Consider the following 17,455-nt stretch of genomic DNA (forward strand, 5'->3'; position numbering starts at 1 on the left):
CGTTGAACTCCGACTGGAATCCTGCATCCGACTGGAATCCTGCAAATCCTGCACCAGTGTTCGAAGTGTTTTCGGAGCGCGAGCATTGAAGATGCCAAGTGAGATTTTGGCGAAACGTCTGCAGGATTCCAGTCGGATGCAGGATTTGCAGGGTTCCAATCGGAGTTCAACGAGCGAACGGATGATATCCCGGAATATTGTGTCATCATATATATATATATATATATATATATATATATATATATATATATATATATATATATATATATATATATATATATATATATATATATATATATATATATATATAATATAATTTCTAAAAAATATCAAAATCCATAAACAGTCAATTGCTGTGCTATCACCAATCTCATCCATCTGAATAAATTTTTCGCGAGCAAATGACGCGCGTAGAAAAATAATGTTGCAAGGTACCATCATATATGATTAGAATAATTTACGATTTCCGTTCGATAAATCCCAAAGGCTGCATAAAGTTTCCACCACAACAAAAGAACACCTTTATTAAACCAAGTTCAATGGTACGATGGTCGATGACACACAAAAATGTCAACCGACTGGTGTATAAATAAAAGAAGAGGTTCGATTTGAATATCAGATTTACCTAAGAGGTGGTGTCCAAAGAACCTTTCAGTCAAGGTGCACGGTTACTTGAACAAAAGTTTACCGTTTGGATATTGTTCAAATCGCGGTTAAGGAACATACCATCCGTAAGTATCAATAGATATTAAGTATACAGTTTGAATACAACCAATAATTAAGGACTTTCAGATATTATAAGTTTTGCAAATATGTTTATTTTTGTGTATCAATTTTTTGAAAAGTAACACACACACACACTGCACGCTAATTTCGCAAATATTCAAACGGATTTTACATTCAAGTTTACACTCCAAACTACAAATCTTTGAAATTTTTGACATATGGTTATATGAATTTTGGTATTGGGAGATTCAGCACATTATTTGCACAATTATTTCAATAGAGTTCTTTTTGTTCTTTTCATCGTGTGTTTAAAACTTGATTTATTATTCTTACTTCACGAAGAGAACTTTTAGTCATAAAAATTATTAAATATACATAATTAATTTTTAATAAAAATCTGCTCAGGTACCTATAAATAAATCAATTTCTAAAAACAATAAAAATTGATTTAATTTATTATTCATTAAATGATAATTGAATGTAGAGCAGAATAAATATTTAATTTGAAAAATGTTACCATACTTTATTGGAAAATAAAAAAGAAAAGTGGTAAGAATTTAAACTCTGTAAAGTATGTTAAAACCGATCAAGGTGATCAATCCAATACACATCGGCCACTATACCGTTATAGTCGATCATATTTGTCAATCACTATTTCGTTGTTAAATTGGGCACAGTTTTTTTTTAATTCTTCCTTCCGGTGATCAAAGCCCGTTATTTTTTTCACACCCTTTCGAAAACCGCAATTTAGGGTGATTTCACCTTGTATAATTTTTTTTGTTGTATAACTTTTGTTACGGAAATGGATATTAATACCATTTTATAAATTAATACTTATAATGAATTTAATTATTTAGAGTATTATGTATCGCTTATGTATTACCACTTTATTGACACTGTGTATATACAATGTTTGGCATTGCATTGTATTCAATCCAGTGCTCAACTGCAGAAATAATTATTGCCAAGCTTAACAATTTTAAAAATTAATTTAATGATGAAAGAAATAGTTGTTTAAATATAAGGGTTGCCAATTTACACAAGAAATTTCAGAAATGGAAATTATTGTATTAATACTGTTTAGTGTTTGCCAAACTAGGGGATTTTTGACTAAAGTAGGCATTAAGAATTTATCCAATACGTTCACACTTTTCCATTTAATTGCGTCATGTTGTATTATTACTACTTTTAGTAAGTAATTGGAAATACAGAAATACCTGAACAATTTGGAAAACTAACCATCGCAAAAGCTTTATTGAACGTTAGTGGACATTGCGCTGGCGAATTCAGCTATTTCATTGAATATTATGAGAATGTGTCTTTGTGCACTATTTTGCCTGTGATAGAACGCGTAAATATTTCCCGACTCATCATGACGTCTTAAGTTTTTAATAGAATAAAACTTGCCATTCTGCAATTGGACTAGGTATTCTAAACTGACGAAACCGACGATGCTGCTGTGTTATTTTCTGAAATAGCAACTTATTATCGAATTTCAATGTTTAATATTTAATTAGCAAATGAATTATTAATTAATTAGCTGGGTGTAATCGGAAATTTGTTTGGTTCGTCGGAACTGCTATTTACTCAACATTGACTAGGAGGCGGCTAATGGAATTTTACGCCTCCTGCTGGTTAATATATTTCACATTTCTGAATAATTAATGTGGAAGATATATATGATTCATGCAGCTCAATGAACTGCTTGATAAAAATGTCAGTGGTGTGCGTATTCAGAAGAACTGCACAAAAAATGTATGCATTCCAAATTAAAATCCTTTGACTGTGTCGTGGATTTTGTTGATATTATTTACCGCGCTGTTTTAATCCGGTTTTCATATATTTTTTAAAAGTAATCCCTGTAAAAGCTCCTATAACACGCTAAATTCATAATATTTCACGCTAAATTCGCGGCTATTCTGCAATAACCGTTCATGGTATAGCGGTTTCGCATATAGCTAATGCGATCGTTTCAAAGAAGAAAGTATCACGGAAGGAAGGTTTGTGTTTAAAATAAAAAAATACACATAGTTTTTGCGTTATAATTTTATTTTTCTGATTCTTCTGAAATTGGCTTTTGTAGATTAATAAGATTAATTGATCAATAAATTGAATTTTATTTATTAATTATAGTTATTTAAATAATTTTTAAAATAACAATCAATTTTTATTTTAATAAGGATAAAAATGGATATAAGAAAACTTGAATAACGCTGAGTTTTTTTATTGAATTTGAACATTAAAAATATGGGTATATTATACATAAAAAAGTCACGTCTTTTCACGTCACGATTTTTCTGTGTAATTATATTTTTTACAGTCTGTGTGGGTGCTAGTAGTGTAACATGTAGGGTATTTCTCTATTTTTTCTATATATTGAAATTTTAACAGAAGAGATAGAAATAGGAAAAAAAAAGTTGTGCAAATATATTGTCAAGTCATAAAAACAACAACAACCCTGCGCGTTAATTTAAAATTAGCTTATTGGCCTTCTCCCCAGTTGCTTAATTCTAATACCCAATATTTGAAAAACATTACTATTCCTCAAATTCATTTTTTATAGGAGACTTATTTTTTATGTTTCGTAAAATTAAATTTTAATTTTACTTATTTACGAAACGGATTGCTTTATATAGACAGATAACCCGCTGGTATACAGTGTCTTTAATTTAGGAATATAATTTTGAATTTCACCCCGAAGATACTAACTTTGTTTAAATTCAATAATCTGTAGTAAGACAAGTGATATTTCTATTGTAGAATAGGATAGAACCAATTTTAAATCGTATTATTTTGGCAACTACATTTTATTTGGTGATATTACGAAACTATAAAAAAAATATATATGAAGTCTTATTTTCTTAGGGTTATCAAACAACAGTCTACCACTAAAACTAAATGTTTCTTTGAACCACATATTATGCTCAAAATGCTTGTAAAGCGAATTAGCAAGCAACGTCACTTTCAAGTATCTTCGAGAATAAGTAGATTTTATCTTTTCCTTTCTCAAAAGCATCCCTAACTTTTACGATAGGTCGGTATAAATAATAATAAGGTAATACCTCAAAGGAAATGAAGTAACTACTAAATGCTACTACTATTATAGCTCTTAAATTGTCCAATGTTTATTTAAATATAAGAAGTGAAAATGGATTTTTTGTATAAAAAATATAAAAGCGCTTGAAAAAAATTGAATTTTTAATGAATTAACATGAAGGAAAACACATAAAAATTAGATCAAAATTATTGTTGTCATAAATAATTAAATAAATAACATTAAAACAATGAAATAAAATAAATAAGTAACAAGAACAAAAAATTTCATAGTAACGTAGCAATCAGTGAATAAGGTGCATTAATGTTCGAATTTTGCGTTGCATTTTAGAAGCTTATTTGTTGTAACCGTTTTGCGAATTTATTAAAACAGATAATCAAATATTGTGTGTGTACAACACAGGTGAATCAGAGATAACCGCGTATTCATGTCCACAATGAAATATCAGAATTTCCATTATTTATCAACACTGCCTATATAAATAAAGGATTATCACGTTTATTTCAGGGTTTGCTTTTATTCCGTAGACATGAAGTGGATTCTGGGGCCACTTTTTCTGTTCATCACCTTGCAAATTACTGGTAAGTTCGATTCATGTTCATTATTGCATTTTAGCATGTTACTTATAGCATTGCACAAGGCCTGTAATTGGCATCAGTGTTTTTCCGATGGGTAAAATTCTTTTCAAGAAATATTGAAATTCATTCCAGATTACTTTTGGAAATTAATTTCATAACTTTAATTAACTTCATAAAAATGAGGGAAATAAAATCATGACCAATTCTGATTTCAGATGCGGACAAATCACGAGTAGTTTGTTATTATGGCACGTGGGCCATATACAGACCTGATATCGGCAGTTATGGCATAAATGACATTCCTGCAAACTTATGTACTCACATAATTTACTCATTTATTGGAGTTGACGACAAATCATGGGAAGTACTACTCATTGACCCAGAGGTAATTATAGTAGTGAATTTTTAAATATCTTTGGTCCACGCAATAAACTATGACCATTTTATAAAATTCTTTAGCGACCTTGTTTAAGCAACCCACCTTAGATTGCATTTTTTAAAATTTGATTTAAACAAAGTTTACTGAATTTCGGGGCGGACCTTGAAACACCCTACGCCGGATTTATTTGTAGTTAGTAGCATAAAACAATTAAAAATTGTTTCTATATTTGAACGTAGAAAAATGGAATTTTTTATCCGAATGAAGCTTCAAGTTATAAAACTATCAGTACTGAATCGAATTTCTAAAATATTTATGTTCTCTAACAAAAAGGATATTAAAATTTACCATTTTCGGGTACGTGAGCAACATATATTTTTTAGAAATCCCATTGCCGACCTAATCAATGCGGATGCATTTATGTCAACCTGAATCCCAATTAGGGAAGTTGAAATATTCATGGCCGAATTTGGTCGAAACCATTTTCAAGCAACACTTTCGTGTCACTAACTCAATTTTATCTTCAATTACAGTTCATAAACGCGCATTGTATTGTATTGGTATGCTTCGCGAGTTTCAATTGCGTGCCATCAAATGTTGACAAAACCCATGATAGGAATACATTATTATTCAACTTGAAACGTAATGTTTGCGTTCAAATAGAACTTTAGGGTCAAACATATCTTGCCACGAACCGTTGTTTTTTAAAGTGATAAAACAATGGCGTGGACAAAAACTTAAATATTACTGAAGACTATTACTTCTGCCGATATATTGATGTACAATCGTTAAAATATATAGTGTTCCATCAGGAATTATTTGTAATTTTTAAAGGCCCGTTTAACATGTATTATCAGTAATTTATATGATGATTCTATGAAACAGGTTGATGAAACAAATAATACCCAAAATAAAATTCACAACACCGACGACAATTTGTTAATTTAGAATTCTAATGATAATTGATTTTTACAAAACTTCTGGATTCCTCCTGCGTCGGTTTTTGCTTAGTCGAAATTGCTGACGTTTCGCAGAAATTTTGTTTTTTTGTATTTTCTAATATCGGTCTTCTAGGCTTGATGCTAATGGGGGTTGATTTTTTATTTTAGTTATTCATCTTTTTAACAAATAACGAAAGAAAAATCATAGCAGCATTAGGATCGTTAGTGTCATAAAAAAATTGTTTCTCTAATCGATTAAGGGATTTTCCGAAGAGTTTAAAAGTTAACATTATGCAGCCTAATCGTTACCAAATTTTAGAAATCGAGACCACAAGCATCCGTCGATCGTGCCTCCTAACCATGCTCATGTCCTTTTCATTTTCGTCAGGATTTGGATAACTCTTCGAAATATCTTTAGAAATTTTTTACAAGAAAAACTCTCGTATGATTAAAGGCGTGATATAAACGTAATAGAATGATAGTATTATTTGTGGAAAGAAAGTTCATATAATCTCAATAAAAACATTAAGTAATGATCTATACTTTGTTGACGTGACCCCGTAGATATATTTTAAACTTTACGTAGTAAAGTAGAAAAATTGCCGGAATTATATGCACGAACCCGAGGACGAGTACTATTGGATCGGGACTACTCAAAAAGTAATAGCTTTTTCTTTTGTAAAATCTTTATTAAAAATCAGTCTTATGTTTTCAACTCCTGACTCTAAAATACCTAATCATGCACTGATCAGGCTTGCGCAAAGTGTCGGATATTTTCAGTAGATTTTAGGATACAAAATGTACTCAAAAACTAATGGTTCTAAGTAAAGTGTATGCCAACTTCTTTAATCACTCGTTTATTAAACACTTGCCCGCTCGTGCTAAAGCATACTCGTGACTAAAATGGCATTTATTAAACTTGTTTCCAATTTTTGTCTTCCAGTTTGACATCCATCAAAACGGCTTCAAAAATTTTACTGATTTAAAGAAAACCAATCCAGACGTTAAATTGCAAGTAGCGGTGGGTGGATGGGCTGAGGGTGGAGAAAAGTATTCCGCTATGGTTTCCCAGAAGTCGCGACGGGACAGTTTTATTAGGAGCGTAGTTGGTAATTAACTTTGGTATTAATTTTTCATGACCTCGCAACTTTTGAAAAATTCAATAATTAAAAAAGGCCCTTTAAAACTTATTTTTATTCGTTTTGTTTTAACGGGCGTTTTATGTTAATTAATTTTTTGAAGGAAAACGACCTTTTGGAATTTTTAATTTAATGTTTTCAGGACTTCGAGTTTGATTCGTATGTTTCTTAAGAAACCGAACGAAAACTTTGAATGATAAAATCTTGTCACGAAATTAGGAAAATTATGAATATGAGATGAATATTCATTGAATATCAAGAGAAACGCCCCTTTTGGCTTTTGTTTCAATTACTTAAATCATTTAAAATTGTAGAACAACTAACGAGTATGCTTCTTTTTGTTGGAGAGTGAGGGAAACGGTTACGTTTATTTGAATTAAAGTTTACGGTAGTAATGCAAAAGCTAACTAGTAATGATATAATGTTTGAATTTATGATAGAGTGTAAATTTTATTCTTTCTGCAATAGAACTGATGAAAAAATTCAAGTTCGATGGTTTCGATTTGGATTGGGAATACCCCGGGGCATCCGATCGCGGCGGAAAGTTCTCAGATAAAGACGTTTTCCTCTACTTTGTACAAGAACTCAGAAGAGCCTTCGATAAAGAGAACCAGGGTTGGGAAATAACAATGGCAGTTCCGGTAGCCAAATTTCGATTGGACGAAGGTTACCACGTTCCCGAATTATGCGAGTAAGTGCCTCCTTGTTAGTAAGTAACTGCTTTAATTTCCTAGGATGTTATTTGTTGCGAGCAGTTTATAAAGGGTGACGCAATATTATGGCAAAGTAACTCTATATCTCACTTATTTATCATTATTTTGAGAAAAGGTTTTAATAAATGTTACATAAAATCAAAAATCAACATTTTAAAAATATTCTCAATTATATAAAAGCGTGACTATAGAAAAATATTTTGTTAAACCAAACATTTTATAGTTTTAAATATTACGATTTTTCCAATATATTTGTTTATGATTCCGTAACTACTTTTCAAACATATATACAAAAATATTAAAAAACTTATTTTTCTATGATCTGTTAAAGCGCAAACGAAATGGAAAAAAGAATAAAATTTTATTTAGGATTGGACATTTAGGATTATTTCATGTGAAAGATAGCCACGACTACGTTTTAGGTGATCCATACTTTATCTGAATAAATAACAGATTTGACGTTAAAATAACTAAGAACGAACACGAAATTATATATTATTTACATGACAATTGTTTCGACAAATCTGTGTGGAACTTTATACCAAAATTTGCAATAAAAAATTCTTTTGAATTAATCAACAAAATTAAAGATATAAAAATCCCTTCTAACGCAACAAAACTTATTTCCCAGTATTCCACCTATAAATGTGATAGATTTAGTAGATTTCATCCTAACTCGGAAACCCATTGGTGAAACAAGATTTATTAGATTGGTTAATAGTATCTTTAGACCAAAATTATTTTGAATTTAATGGACAGATTTACATCTCTAATGAAGGTTTGATTATGGGAAAGCCACTTAGTTTTTTTTTAGCCGAGATTTTTATGCATAATTTGGAAAATATCATACTAGAACATCCTTTAAGTAAAAGTTTTCTATGGTAGTATAGATACGTGGATGATTTTTTTGCTTGCTTTGTTGGAACGGACAGACAATTGAATTCTTTTTTAAATTACATTAACTCATTACATAATCGTATAAAATTCACTATCGAGGTTGAACAGGACAACTCTATTAATTTTTTAGACAACTATTACGAAAGCGCAAAACAAATTAGATTTTTCAATATATCATAAACCTTCACACACGGACACAGTCGTACATAACAGCTCAAATCACCCTTATACACACAAAATGGCTGCATTTAACTCTTTTATACACAGACTTCTTAATACGCCACTCTCAACAGAAAATTACAACTAAGAACTTAATATCATTAAACAAATTGCACTGAACAACGGCTACAATCCGTCCATTATAGATAAAATTATAAATAAAAAACAAATCCAGACAACAGTAAACTCTTTATCCGAAACCTAATACAGAATACGAACAATTTAAAACAATTACATACATAGGAGAACCTAATGAAAAAGTTTCAAAACATTTTTCAAAATGTGGTTTACAAATAGCTTTCAGAACTAACAACACAATAGGAAAATTTTTAAAAAACAATACAATGAAATGTCCAAAATCTCAAAAATCAGGTGTCTACAGGTTGAAATGCGGATCTTGTCCTAAAATTTATATTGGACAAACAGGTAGATCCTTCAAGAAACGGATTAACGAACATAAAAGAGCGTTTAAAAACAATAGTCTAGATTTTAATTATGCTACATACTTAAACACAGAAAAACACATTTTTGACGACAACTTTGATATTTTACATACAGCCACAAAAAGTAGAAATAAAATCTATTGGAAGTCATTAAGATTAACAAAATGAGACATTCAAATGTATTGCTTAACGATCAATTAGATTTAAATACTTATTGAACTTAAATTCTCACAACAACATTAATTAAGGTTTTATGGTCATTTTTGGGTATATATAGTAGCAGGTAGTTTGTAAATATTAGATTTGATAAAGACACGGTGTTGTCCAAACAATTGTCATGTAAAAATATATAATTTATAATTTATATATATATATATATATATATATATATATATATATATATATATATATATATATATATATATATATATATATATATATATATATATATTTATATATATATATATAAAGTTTTAGTTCTTGTTTATTTTGATAAATGGATTTTTATCAATTAAAAGCCACCTCAGTTCAATATTTGACGTACCCTTACAAAACATAGTCCAACAACAGTCTCAAATCGTCCGATCTTGGCAGCCTATGCACTAGTCCAAGATCTTTTCGTGTACTGTGTGGCATGTGCCACCGCCTTGTTAAAACCACATGGCAACTAAAAAATTGCCACGTAATCTCAGTTGCTGCGATCGACGACGAATGTAAAATCACGATCTTTAGCAACTCTGGCACGAATATTTACTTCAATCGCAGTCTAAGCACCTGAGGGGTTGTTTGATCTCTAATAACGTGAAAGTGATGCATGGTGGCGAAATTTTGTCATTATGGCTTCAATAGTCAGAAGGGAGATTATGACTACCATAATATGACTGAAGCGCGTGAAACTGATTGTTTCATTGCTTTGTTCGTTTGTCAATTTTTCCATGATAAAATGGTAATCCATACTAAACGTTGATTTCGACACATGGCACGAATCACGCGCGATCTGTCATAAACAGAGCTCTGAAAAACCAAACAGCAAAATAATCACCCTTTATTTTAACTTGCTGCCTTTAAAGTGTTGCACACTATACTTTTTCTACGACCGTTAGTGTTTGGGTACGTTTTGGCAAAAAAACACGGATACATTCACTGACACTCAAGCCATGGAAAATATCTTCGAAAACATTCGGCTGCTCTCAAACCCCTGAAATGTCTGAAGTGGCTCGGATCTGTGGGAAACCAAACTGATGTATTGAAATGTATATAATTGGGCATTTGTAGTTTAACTTAGTCAAATGTTACTATATTAAAAATTAATTATTAATATTGTAACGGCAGCACATTAGAGGTATAACAAATAATCATCCCAGATAACACGTGAAATGTTCGTCATAAATTACGTCAAAGTCGCCTTAATATCGACATAAGAATGGCAAAAAAAAAGGTGAATATACTCGTATCACAGCTCATTGGCGTTATGTTGTGACGTATTTAAAGTACCATTAAATAGGGCGTAGCCAAAATAAAGTGCGGATTCTGAAAAACAAACTTTATTGCACTCGGCAACAAGTGTTTAACACTCTACTAAAAAAGTACAATGCTTTTTTGTTTCTCAATTGAAAACTGAATAAATAAAAATACTGTACTCATAAAATGAAGATCGTAACTCATAAAATTTACAGTGTGGGATATATATCACTACTTGTCGACAACCAATGTTACCACATAACGTTGACTCTGCTTGATCCGACGTCACTCAGCCCTTAGGCGGGTAGGAAAAATACAGTATATTTGTAGTATAGTATAACTTTTTTGTTTCGCCCAGCACCTTGTGTAATTAAAAATATTTTGATTTTATGCAACATCTATGAAAACATTTTTTCAAAATAGTGATAAATAAGTGAGATGAAGTACTTTGCCGAAATTTTGCTCATGGCAAGACTTTTTCCAGATATATTATGGTTTTTGAAAAGTCTGCCTTTTTTGTCATACGATAAATGATTTAATTGGAGAGTTTAGTAATTGCATGTGGAAATTGTTATCTCTGTCATATTACAGAACGTTGGACGCTATTCATGCAATGACGTACGACTTGCGAGGCAATTGGGCAGGATTTGCAGACACCCACAGTGCCCTCTACAAAAGACCACACGACCAATGGGCTTACGAAAAACTAAACGTAGTAAGTATAGTGTGTGCATAACTCGCTCACAATTCACTATTATAAAGCAAATGGGTCATGGAATGCAGTTTTGAACGAAGTTCATTACTAATGTATTATCAATGATATCTTCATCTTATAATGCGAAATGATTAGTTTTCCATTAACGAATTCATCATTAAAATTTTCCTTCAAAAAGTATTTGCTCGGTTTTTTCAGAAATTCTATTGAAGACACTAATTTTGATTTCAACGAAATTTTTGGGGCTTATTTCAGGTGACTTTTTCGTCGAATTAATGGAACGATATCCTCCGTTGCATGAGGAAAGTTTTAGTTGATGTCCTAAACCGGTTGCAAAGTTTGAAAATATTTATTTTATTTAGTTATTTATTTATAAACTTTGTTTAATTACGGAGAAAAAGTACTCCTTAATTCAATAATCCTGCAAGTATAGTTGCTGAAGCAGTTTCATTCTGCACTAATCGATTTCTGTTAATAGAAAAATGCTGTAAATAAATTACCGTAAACTTTGATATGCGTGTTCGTCCGAAAAGTACCAGTGAAAAGACAAGGGAAATTGATTTTCCATGTCTGGATTTTTGTTTTTATGATAATTCGGTTACAAATCCGCCATCCTGACTGCCGAACCTTAAATCGAGGTGTTTGGTAGGATTTATCGGAACGTTTAGAAACCGGGATAATGTTTAAGTAAAGCTAGAAACATACAGTTTGAAGCAAATCAATAACTTAACGATAAAATAAAGTATCTCATCCAAATCAGATATGCGTGCTTAATATTCTTAATAAAATAAATAGTAAATATTAGTATACAAAATGAATTATAATTTTCCGTGTTAGTGAATTATGATAGTGAGTTAAAACATAAAAAAAAACATAAAAAACTAACAATTGGTGGTTCCTTGCGTATAGTCCCCTGTTACATTTTAGAATGACGGATTATTGTTATGGGTTAATTATGGCTGTTCACCCAAGAAGCTCATTGTCGGAGTTCCGTTTTACGGAAGAAGTTTTACTTTAAGTAATAGCAACAATAATTACAATTTGGGCACGTATATTAACAAAGAAGCTGGTGGAGGTGATCCCGGACCATATACAAATGCTACTGGGATGTTAGCGTACTATGAGGTATGACTATTTCAGTGCAATTTTGATATTCAGTTCTTAAACAGAGGTCAGAAATACATTGAGAAGTGTATTTCTTAGAATGTGGTCGAAAGGTCACTCAGAGTGATTAGACAAATGATACAAAAAAATATACAAGGGCTACTGCTTTATTTCCCTAAAAGTATGTAGTCTTGTTTGATCTACATTAATTTCGCTAAAAAAGTTTTTGTAGGAATAATCAAGAAGAACTATTAGTTTATTTTATATTATATTTATAATTTTTGAATTCTATATAAATAGAAGATATAAAATTTATTATTATTTATAAAATCAACTTTATTTTTTGCATGAAATATAAATTGGTTTCTAATATTTCAAAGTGACAAAACATCCCCGCTTAAGTCAGCCTATTCAAGTAATTTGAAATAAAACCGTTTCTCAGTTAATGTCAATACGCTATTTAGGATCTGTCCTCTATATTTTTACTATTAATACACCTACAATTTCAGATCTGTTTGGATGTGGACAATAAGGAGAGCGGCTGGGTCAAAAAATGGGACGAACAAGGAATGGTACCATACGCTTATAAAGGTATAAAAGGTTTTTTTCCAAATTTCGTTTTCCCTTAAATGTTATGCACAACAATATTATGCATAACTATACCGAATGTTTCAAAACTGAATATTGCCATAAAGGTCTTGGACATGGTGAAAGGGTGGTTCAAATAGTTATATTCCGTTAAAAAAAAAATATCGGAAATGGTCATAAACAAAAAGATAATAAACACTCGCCATAGATTTGGGGCTACAATGGTAGTAAGATCAAGAGAGTAGGAATACTCCTTCCAAATGGACCACAGACAGGAACCTCTGTTGCGTATTATGTTACTAGGACCTTTGATGTTTTTCTTGGATATGAGAAAGGGCCAAACGTCAAAATCTGGGGTCTTTGTCACAGCTGTACATAAGTACTGTAAACACCTGCTGTCTTGAGAGGAATTTTACCTTTAAACTGTTGTAGATGTTGGAAGATTTCAGAATTGTTGATAGTTGATCGGTGACATTTTGAACACACTGTAGTGGCTAATGGAGGGTCAATTACGGAGTGACAGGGTGTGGTGCTGGTGAAGTGTATTTTGTGATTGAATGTCTTTTTCTTTCAAAGAAACACCACAGGCTACTGTAATACTATTTACAAATCCGAATCAATGAATCGAATTTGCTAACGTTTCGCCAATCACCCTGTTGGCTCCTTCAGAGCTTAAACATAACTGGCTCGCATTCTACTCTGTACCTGCATATACATTTTTTAAAAGGGATAAATGGGGGCATAAACATCGTCCCGGATGAATTATTCTCATATTGGTGACAGGTAAAGACCTGACGCGGTTAAGATTGTTGGATTGCTTATAGATTTTTATCGATTCTCGGATTTTTCGTTGATAGAAGAGTTCCTTAAGTGCAAGAATTTTACTTTTATCGAATAAAATTTTATATCCGGTTTCGTGATTGTGTTGGGCAACTGCTGATGAGTTTATTTGTCTTAGTCTTAAGGCTCTTTCATGTTCTTCGGGCCTAGTTGAGCCTAGTCCGGTCTCTCCAATGTATTTTTTGCCTCACATGCATGGAATGCCGTAAACTCCTGATATCTCAAACGGAATTTTGTCTTTGACGGATCGAAGATGTTGAGAGATTTTTGGACAAGTGGTAAATCTGGTTTTGACCTTATATTTCTTTTGCTATATGGTCAATGATGTTTTGAATGTAAGGACAATAGTGGAAGTGTTGCTTTCTGATTCATTGTCTTTGGAACAGTGTGGTAAAGTGTATTTTGTGATGGAACGCTTAATGTCTCTAATGTAAAATTTATTAAATTACTAAAGAGAAGAGCATGATTTTTGGGTCTGATGGTGATGTAACGATGTATTAAGGTATCGGTCTGTGTGCATACGTTTTCGGTAAACAGAATGACCTAATGTTAGGTTCGATTTTATATTAGAATCACAGTATATTTCTATAATCTTACTGGCTAATTGTGATTTGTTTCAGGAACGCAATGGGTTGGTTACGAAGACCCACAAAGCGTTCAAATTAAAATGGATTTTATTAAATCAAACGGTTACGGTGGCGCAATGGTATGGGCTATCGATCTTGACGATTTCCGAGGAGTTTGCGGCCCGAAAAATGTTTTGCTTCATATACTGCACGCCAACATGAAAAGCTACGAAGTTCCCGAACCGAAAATTACTACTACACCAAGGGTATGTTCCTTTTGTTTACATTCGGCAAAGTTCAGAGGAACAAAAATGGCGAAACGTATTTTAACCAACTAACCAAAAAGTAAACATTTTCATAAATCTTGCAAATTCTTGCTCTGAAACGTAAGAACTTTTCTACTAACATTTAGGTTGGGATTCTTAGTATTGCAATCTGAAGATAATATACAAGTTACCTCATCTTCCTTCGAAATTTCGTATCGTATCGAACAGGAATATTTATTTGACTTCAGACATTTGATGGGCAGCTGGTAATTTGTAAAAGCTATCCTTATCGATTTATGCAAATTAAGCAACATATTGTGGGAAAGTCAGATTGAACTTTAAATAGCGCGAAGCCATGATATGATATATATGATAATTTGATGTATTATATGAAAAATTCGTGGCCTCTGAGGTATTTTTCCTTAACCCTCGACTTCAAGGAGTAGCTACACTTTATTTAATCGGCGGCACTTGGAATTCAACACAGACTTGTTGCATAATATACTACTAATACAGTTTAGCATTGCCTGGATTTTTTTGTATATCGCGGAAACGACAAACTTTTCATGAATTCGTATTTTAGCCGGAATGGGCCAGACCACCCAGCACACCATCTGAAAGTGGATCTGCGTCTCTTCCCACGACGTCGAAGCCAGGTCAGTGGATCCCTGAGGTTTCTACGAAACCAGCAACAACCGAAAAACCTTCTTCGATTTTAACATCAACATCGCATCCAGTTCCATCGGGTATTTCAGAATCTTCTCCTACTAGTGCTATACCATCAAACGAAGTAGATTATCCAGTTGGTTGCAAAGATGATTTTATGCCCCACAAACAGTGTAATAAGGTATGTAGGTAAAAATTTATTTGATTGCAACTGTGCATCTTGAAATAACAAGAAGTAACTATTGTGTCTCCAGAAAAAATCAATGAATCATTCTTTTATTCTTTTTGGCAGTGACTTTTTGTTAAACAAGTTTTTAAAATATTATGACTCACTGATCACGTCTATTTTTTTTTGACAGCGTCAATTTTAATCACGCAGTTTTTTGAAACTAATTTATTGGTTGGTTGGGTCACTATTTACTTGCCAAATATCAACATCGCATCTTCGCACCGATACCTAGAAATTTTTAAATATGACATTTCTGGAGAATTTTATGGTTTTGATTTGGACACGAAGTTAAGCCATTTTATTTTATTTTCAAATGTCGTATTCTACATCCGAATATTCCACAAACTGGAAAACTGAGTTTCGAAAACAATCACACTGATTCTAGAATAAAATTTGAAAACCCTTCGACTTGGATCGTATTTTCTTGAGACAATACCTCGCTGGAGCATTTATTTTTAAACTTTCTGACAAAAATAAATTTAACTATCCTATCAAAGATGTTAAGTCTCCAAAAATTATATTATTGCTGATGACAATCCTGTGGCGCGGGTATTTATTTTCTGCGGCACCAAGATTCGATCTGAGAATTCAGACGAATAATATCACATTTAAATAAATCATAGTTTAACTCGACCATGAATCTCTTCATAAAACTAACCACATTTATTAATATGTGTGTTCATTTTTCAGTATTATCGTTGTGATCACGGTACACCAAAAGAGTTCGATTGCGAGCTCGGAACGGTTTATCACACCGTCAGCCATATTTGCGATTGGCCTGCCAATGCGGACCGGAAAGAATGTAAAAAAGTCTGATCTATAGTAGTACTAGTAGTAGTAGATTTTTAGTCAGTTTGTAGTGTAAGTTTTTTTTTATTTTTGTACGCTTGTACTGCTTATTTGCAGTGAATTTCGACATGTCGACATTAAAAAATATATAAAAAGAAGTGTTTTCATTGACCGATCCTGTATAAACAGATAGTATTTCTAAAATATAGGCACATTCTTGTTATTAAACTACTGGATATAAGGATCGGGTATTGGAAGTTGACTTTCTATTGAACTAATAAAATACCCAATTAGCCACTGTAAGCGTGCTGCACGTGGCACTTTAAGACGTCAGCCTTGTTACCCACGGTTTGGAGCGATTGAAGATTTTCGACAGATTTTAACCATGGGATTTTGACGTTTGCCAGTTCTGATGGTCACATCATGTCACTAAGTGACATGATGTGACCATTTTGCAAAGCAATATGAATATATTGCTTTGCAAAATGCACCCCAAAACTGTTGGTAAAAAAAAATAATGTAGATAAATTTTTTCAGTCACTAGTTTAGGTGGGAGGGAACTTGTATAATATTGTTCGAGTCGAATGGGCTTAGTCCGATTCGGTCTGCATTCCAAAAAGTCGAACGCACGCTCAATATAAATAAACTATTAGTAGGGTTTAAATAGTAAGTGACTGTATTATTTTGGATAACTTTCATTTGGTTGGTAAAAATAAATTTTAATTTCCCTTAAGTTTTACGAGGAGTGACTTTTTTAATTTCCCCGTATCTGTTGCCGAACTTGAACAAATTTTATCAATTTAAAAACGAAATAATAAACTATAAAGAAGTTCTGGAAAACTTTGCGAATTGTCCAACAGTCCAAATAAACACGATATTTGTATTCCTTCCCTTCCTTTAGATATACCAGGTGTCCAAAAAGGTGGAATATCTCCTAAAGACAAATACTGCTCGATGACCCAAGCCTCCATCCCAACCCACTGCTGGATAGAGCAACTTTGAAACCTGAAATGGAAACATCAATTTTTCATTACAAATTCGGATTTTGTGCCGCATTGAATTTTCGTATTTATCAAGAAATAGTAGAGTTAATGTTATGAATCGGACTTTAGTGTTATGATACCTTGTTTTTACATATTTT

General features: G+C 32.1%; 1 protein-coding gene across 1 annotated transcript; it reads left to right on the forward strand.

The window, feature by feature from the left end:
• Positions 1–487: 487 nt before the first annotated feature.
• On the forward strand, positions 488–16,472 carry LOC132702517 (endochitinase). The gene is made up of 11 exons (XM_060671194.1): positions 488–731; positions 4,289–4,362; positions 4,575–4,744; positions 6,623–6,788; positions 7,287–7,509; positions 11,143–11,266; positions 12,194–12,391; positions 12,880–12,961; positions 14,419–14,630; positions 15,214–15,477; positions 16,216–16,472. Exons 2-11 carry the CDS (start codon positions 4,311–4,313, stop codon positions 16,339–16,341), a joined length of 1,617 nt encoding a protein of 538 aa, XP_060527177.1. The 5' UTR covers positions 488–731; positions 4,289–4,310; the 3' UTR covers positions 16,342–16,472.
• Positions 16,473–17,455: the final 983 nt, after the last annotated feature.

This window comes from Cylas formicarius, unplaced genomic scaffold (assembly GCF_029955315.1).
Source record: "Cylas formicarius isolate icCylForm1 unplaced genomic scaffold, icCylForm1.1 PGA_scaffold_10__41_contigs__length_53128322, whole genome shotgun sequence".
NCBI classification, from domain to species: Eukaryota; Metazoa; Arthropoda; class Insecta; order Coleoptera; family Brentidae; genus Cylas; species Cylas formicarius.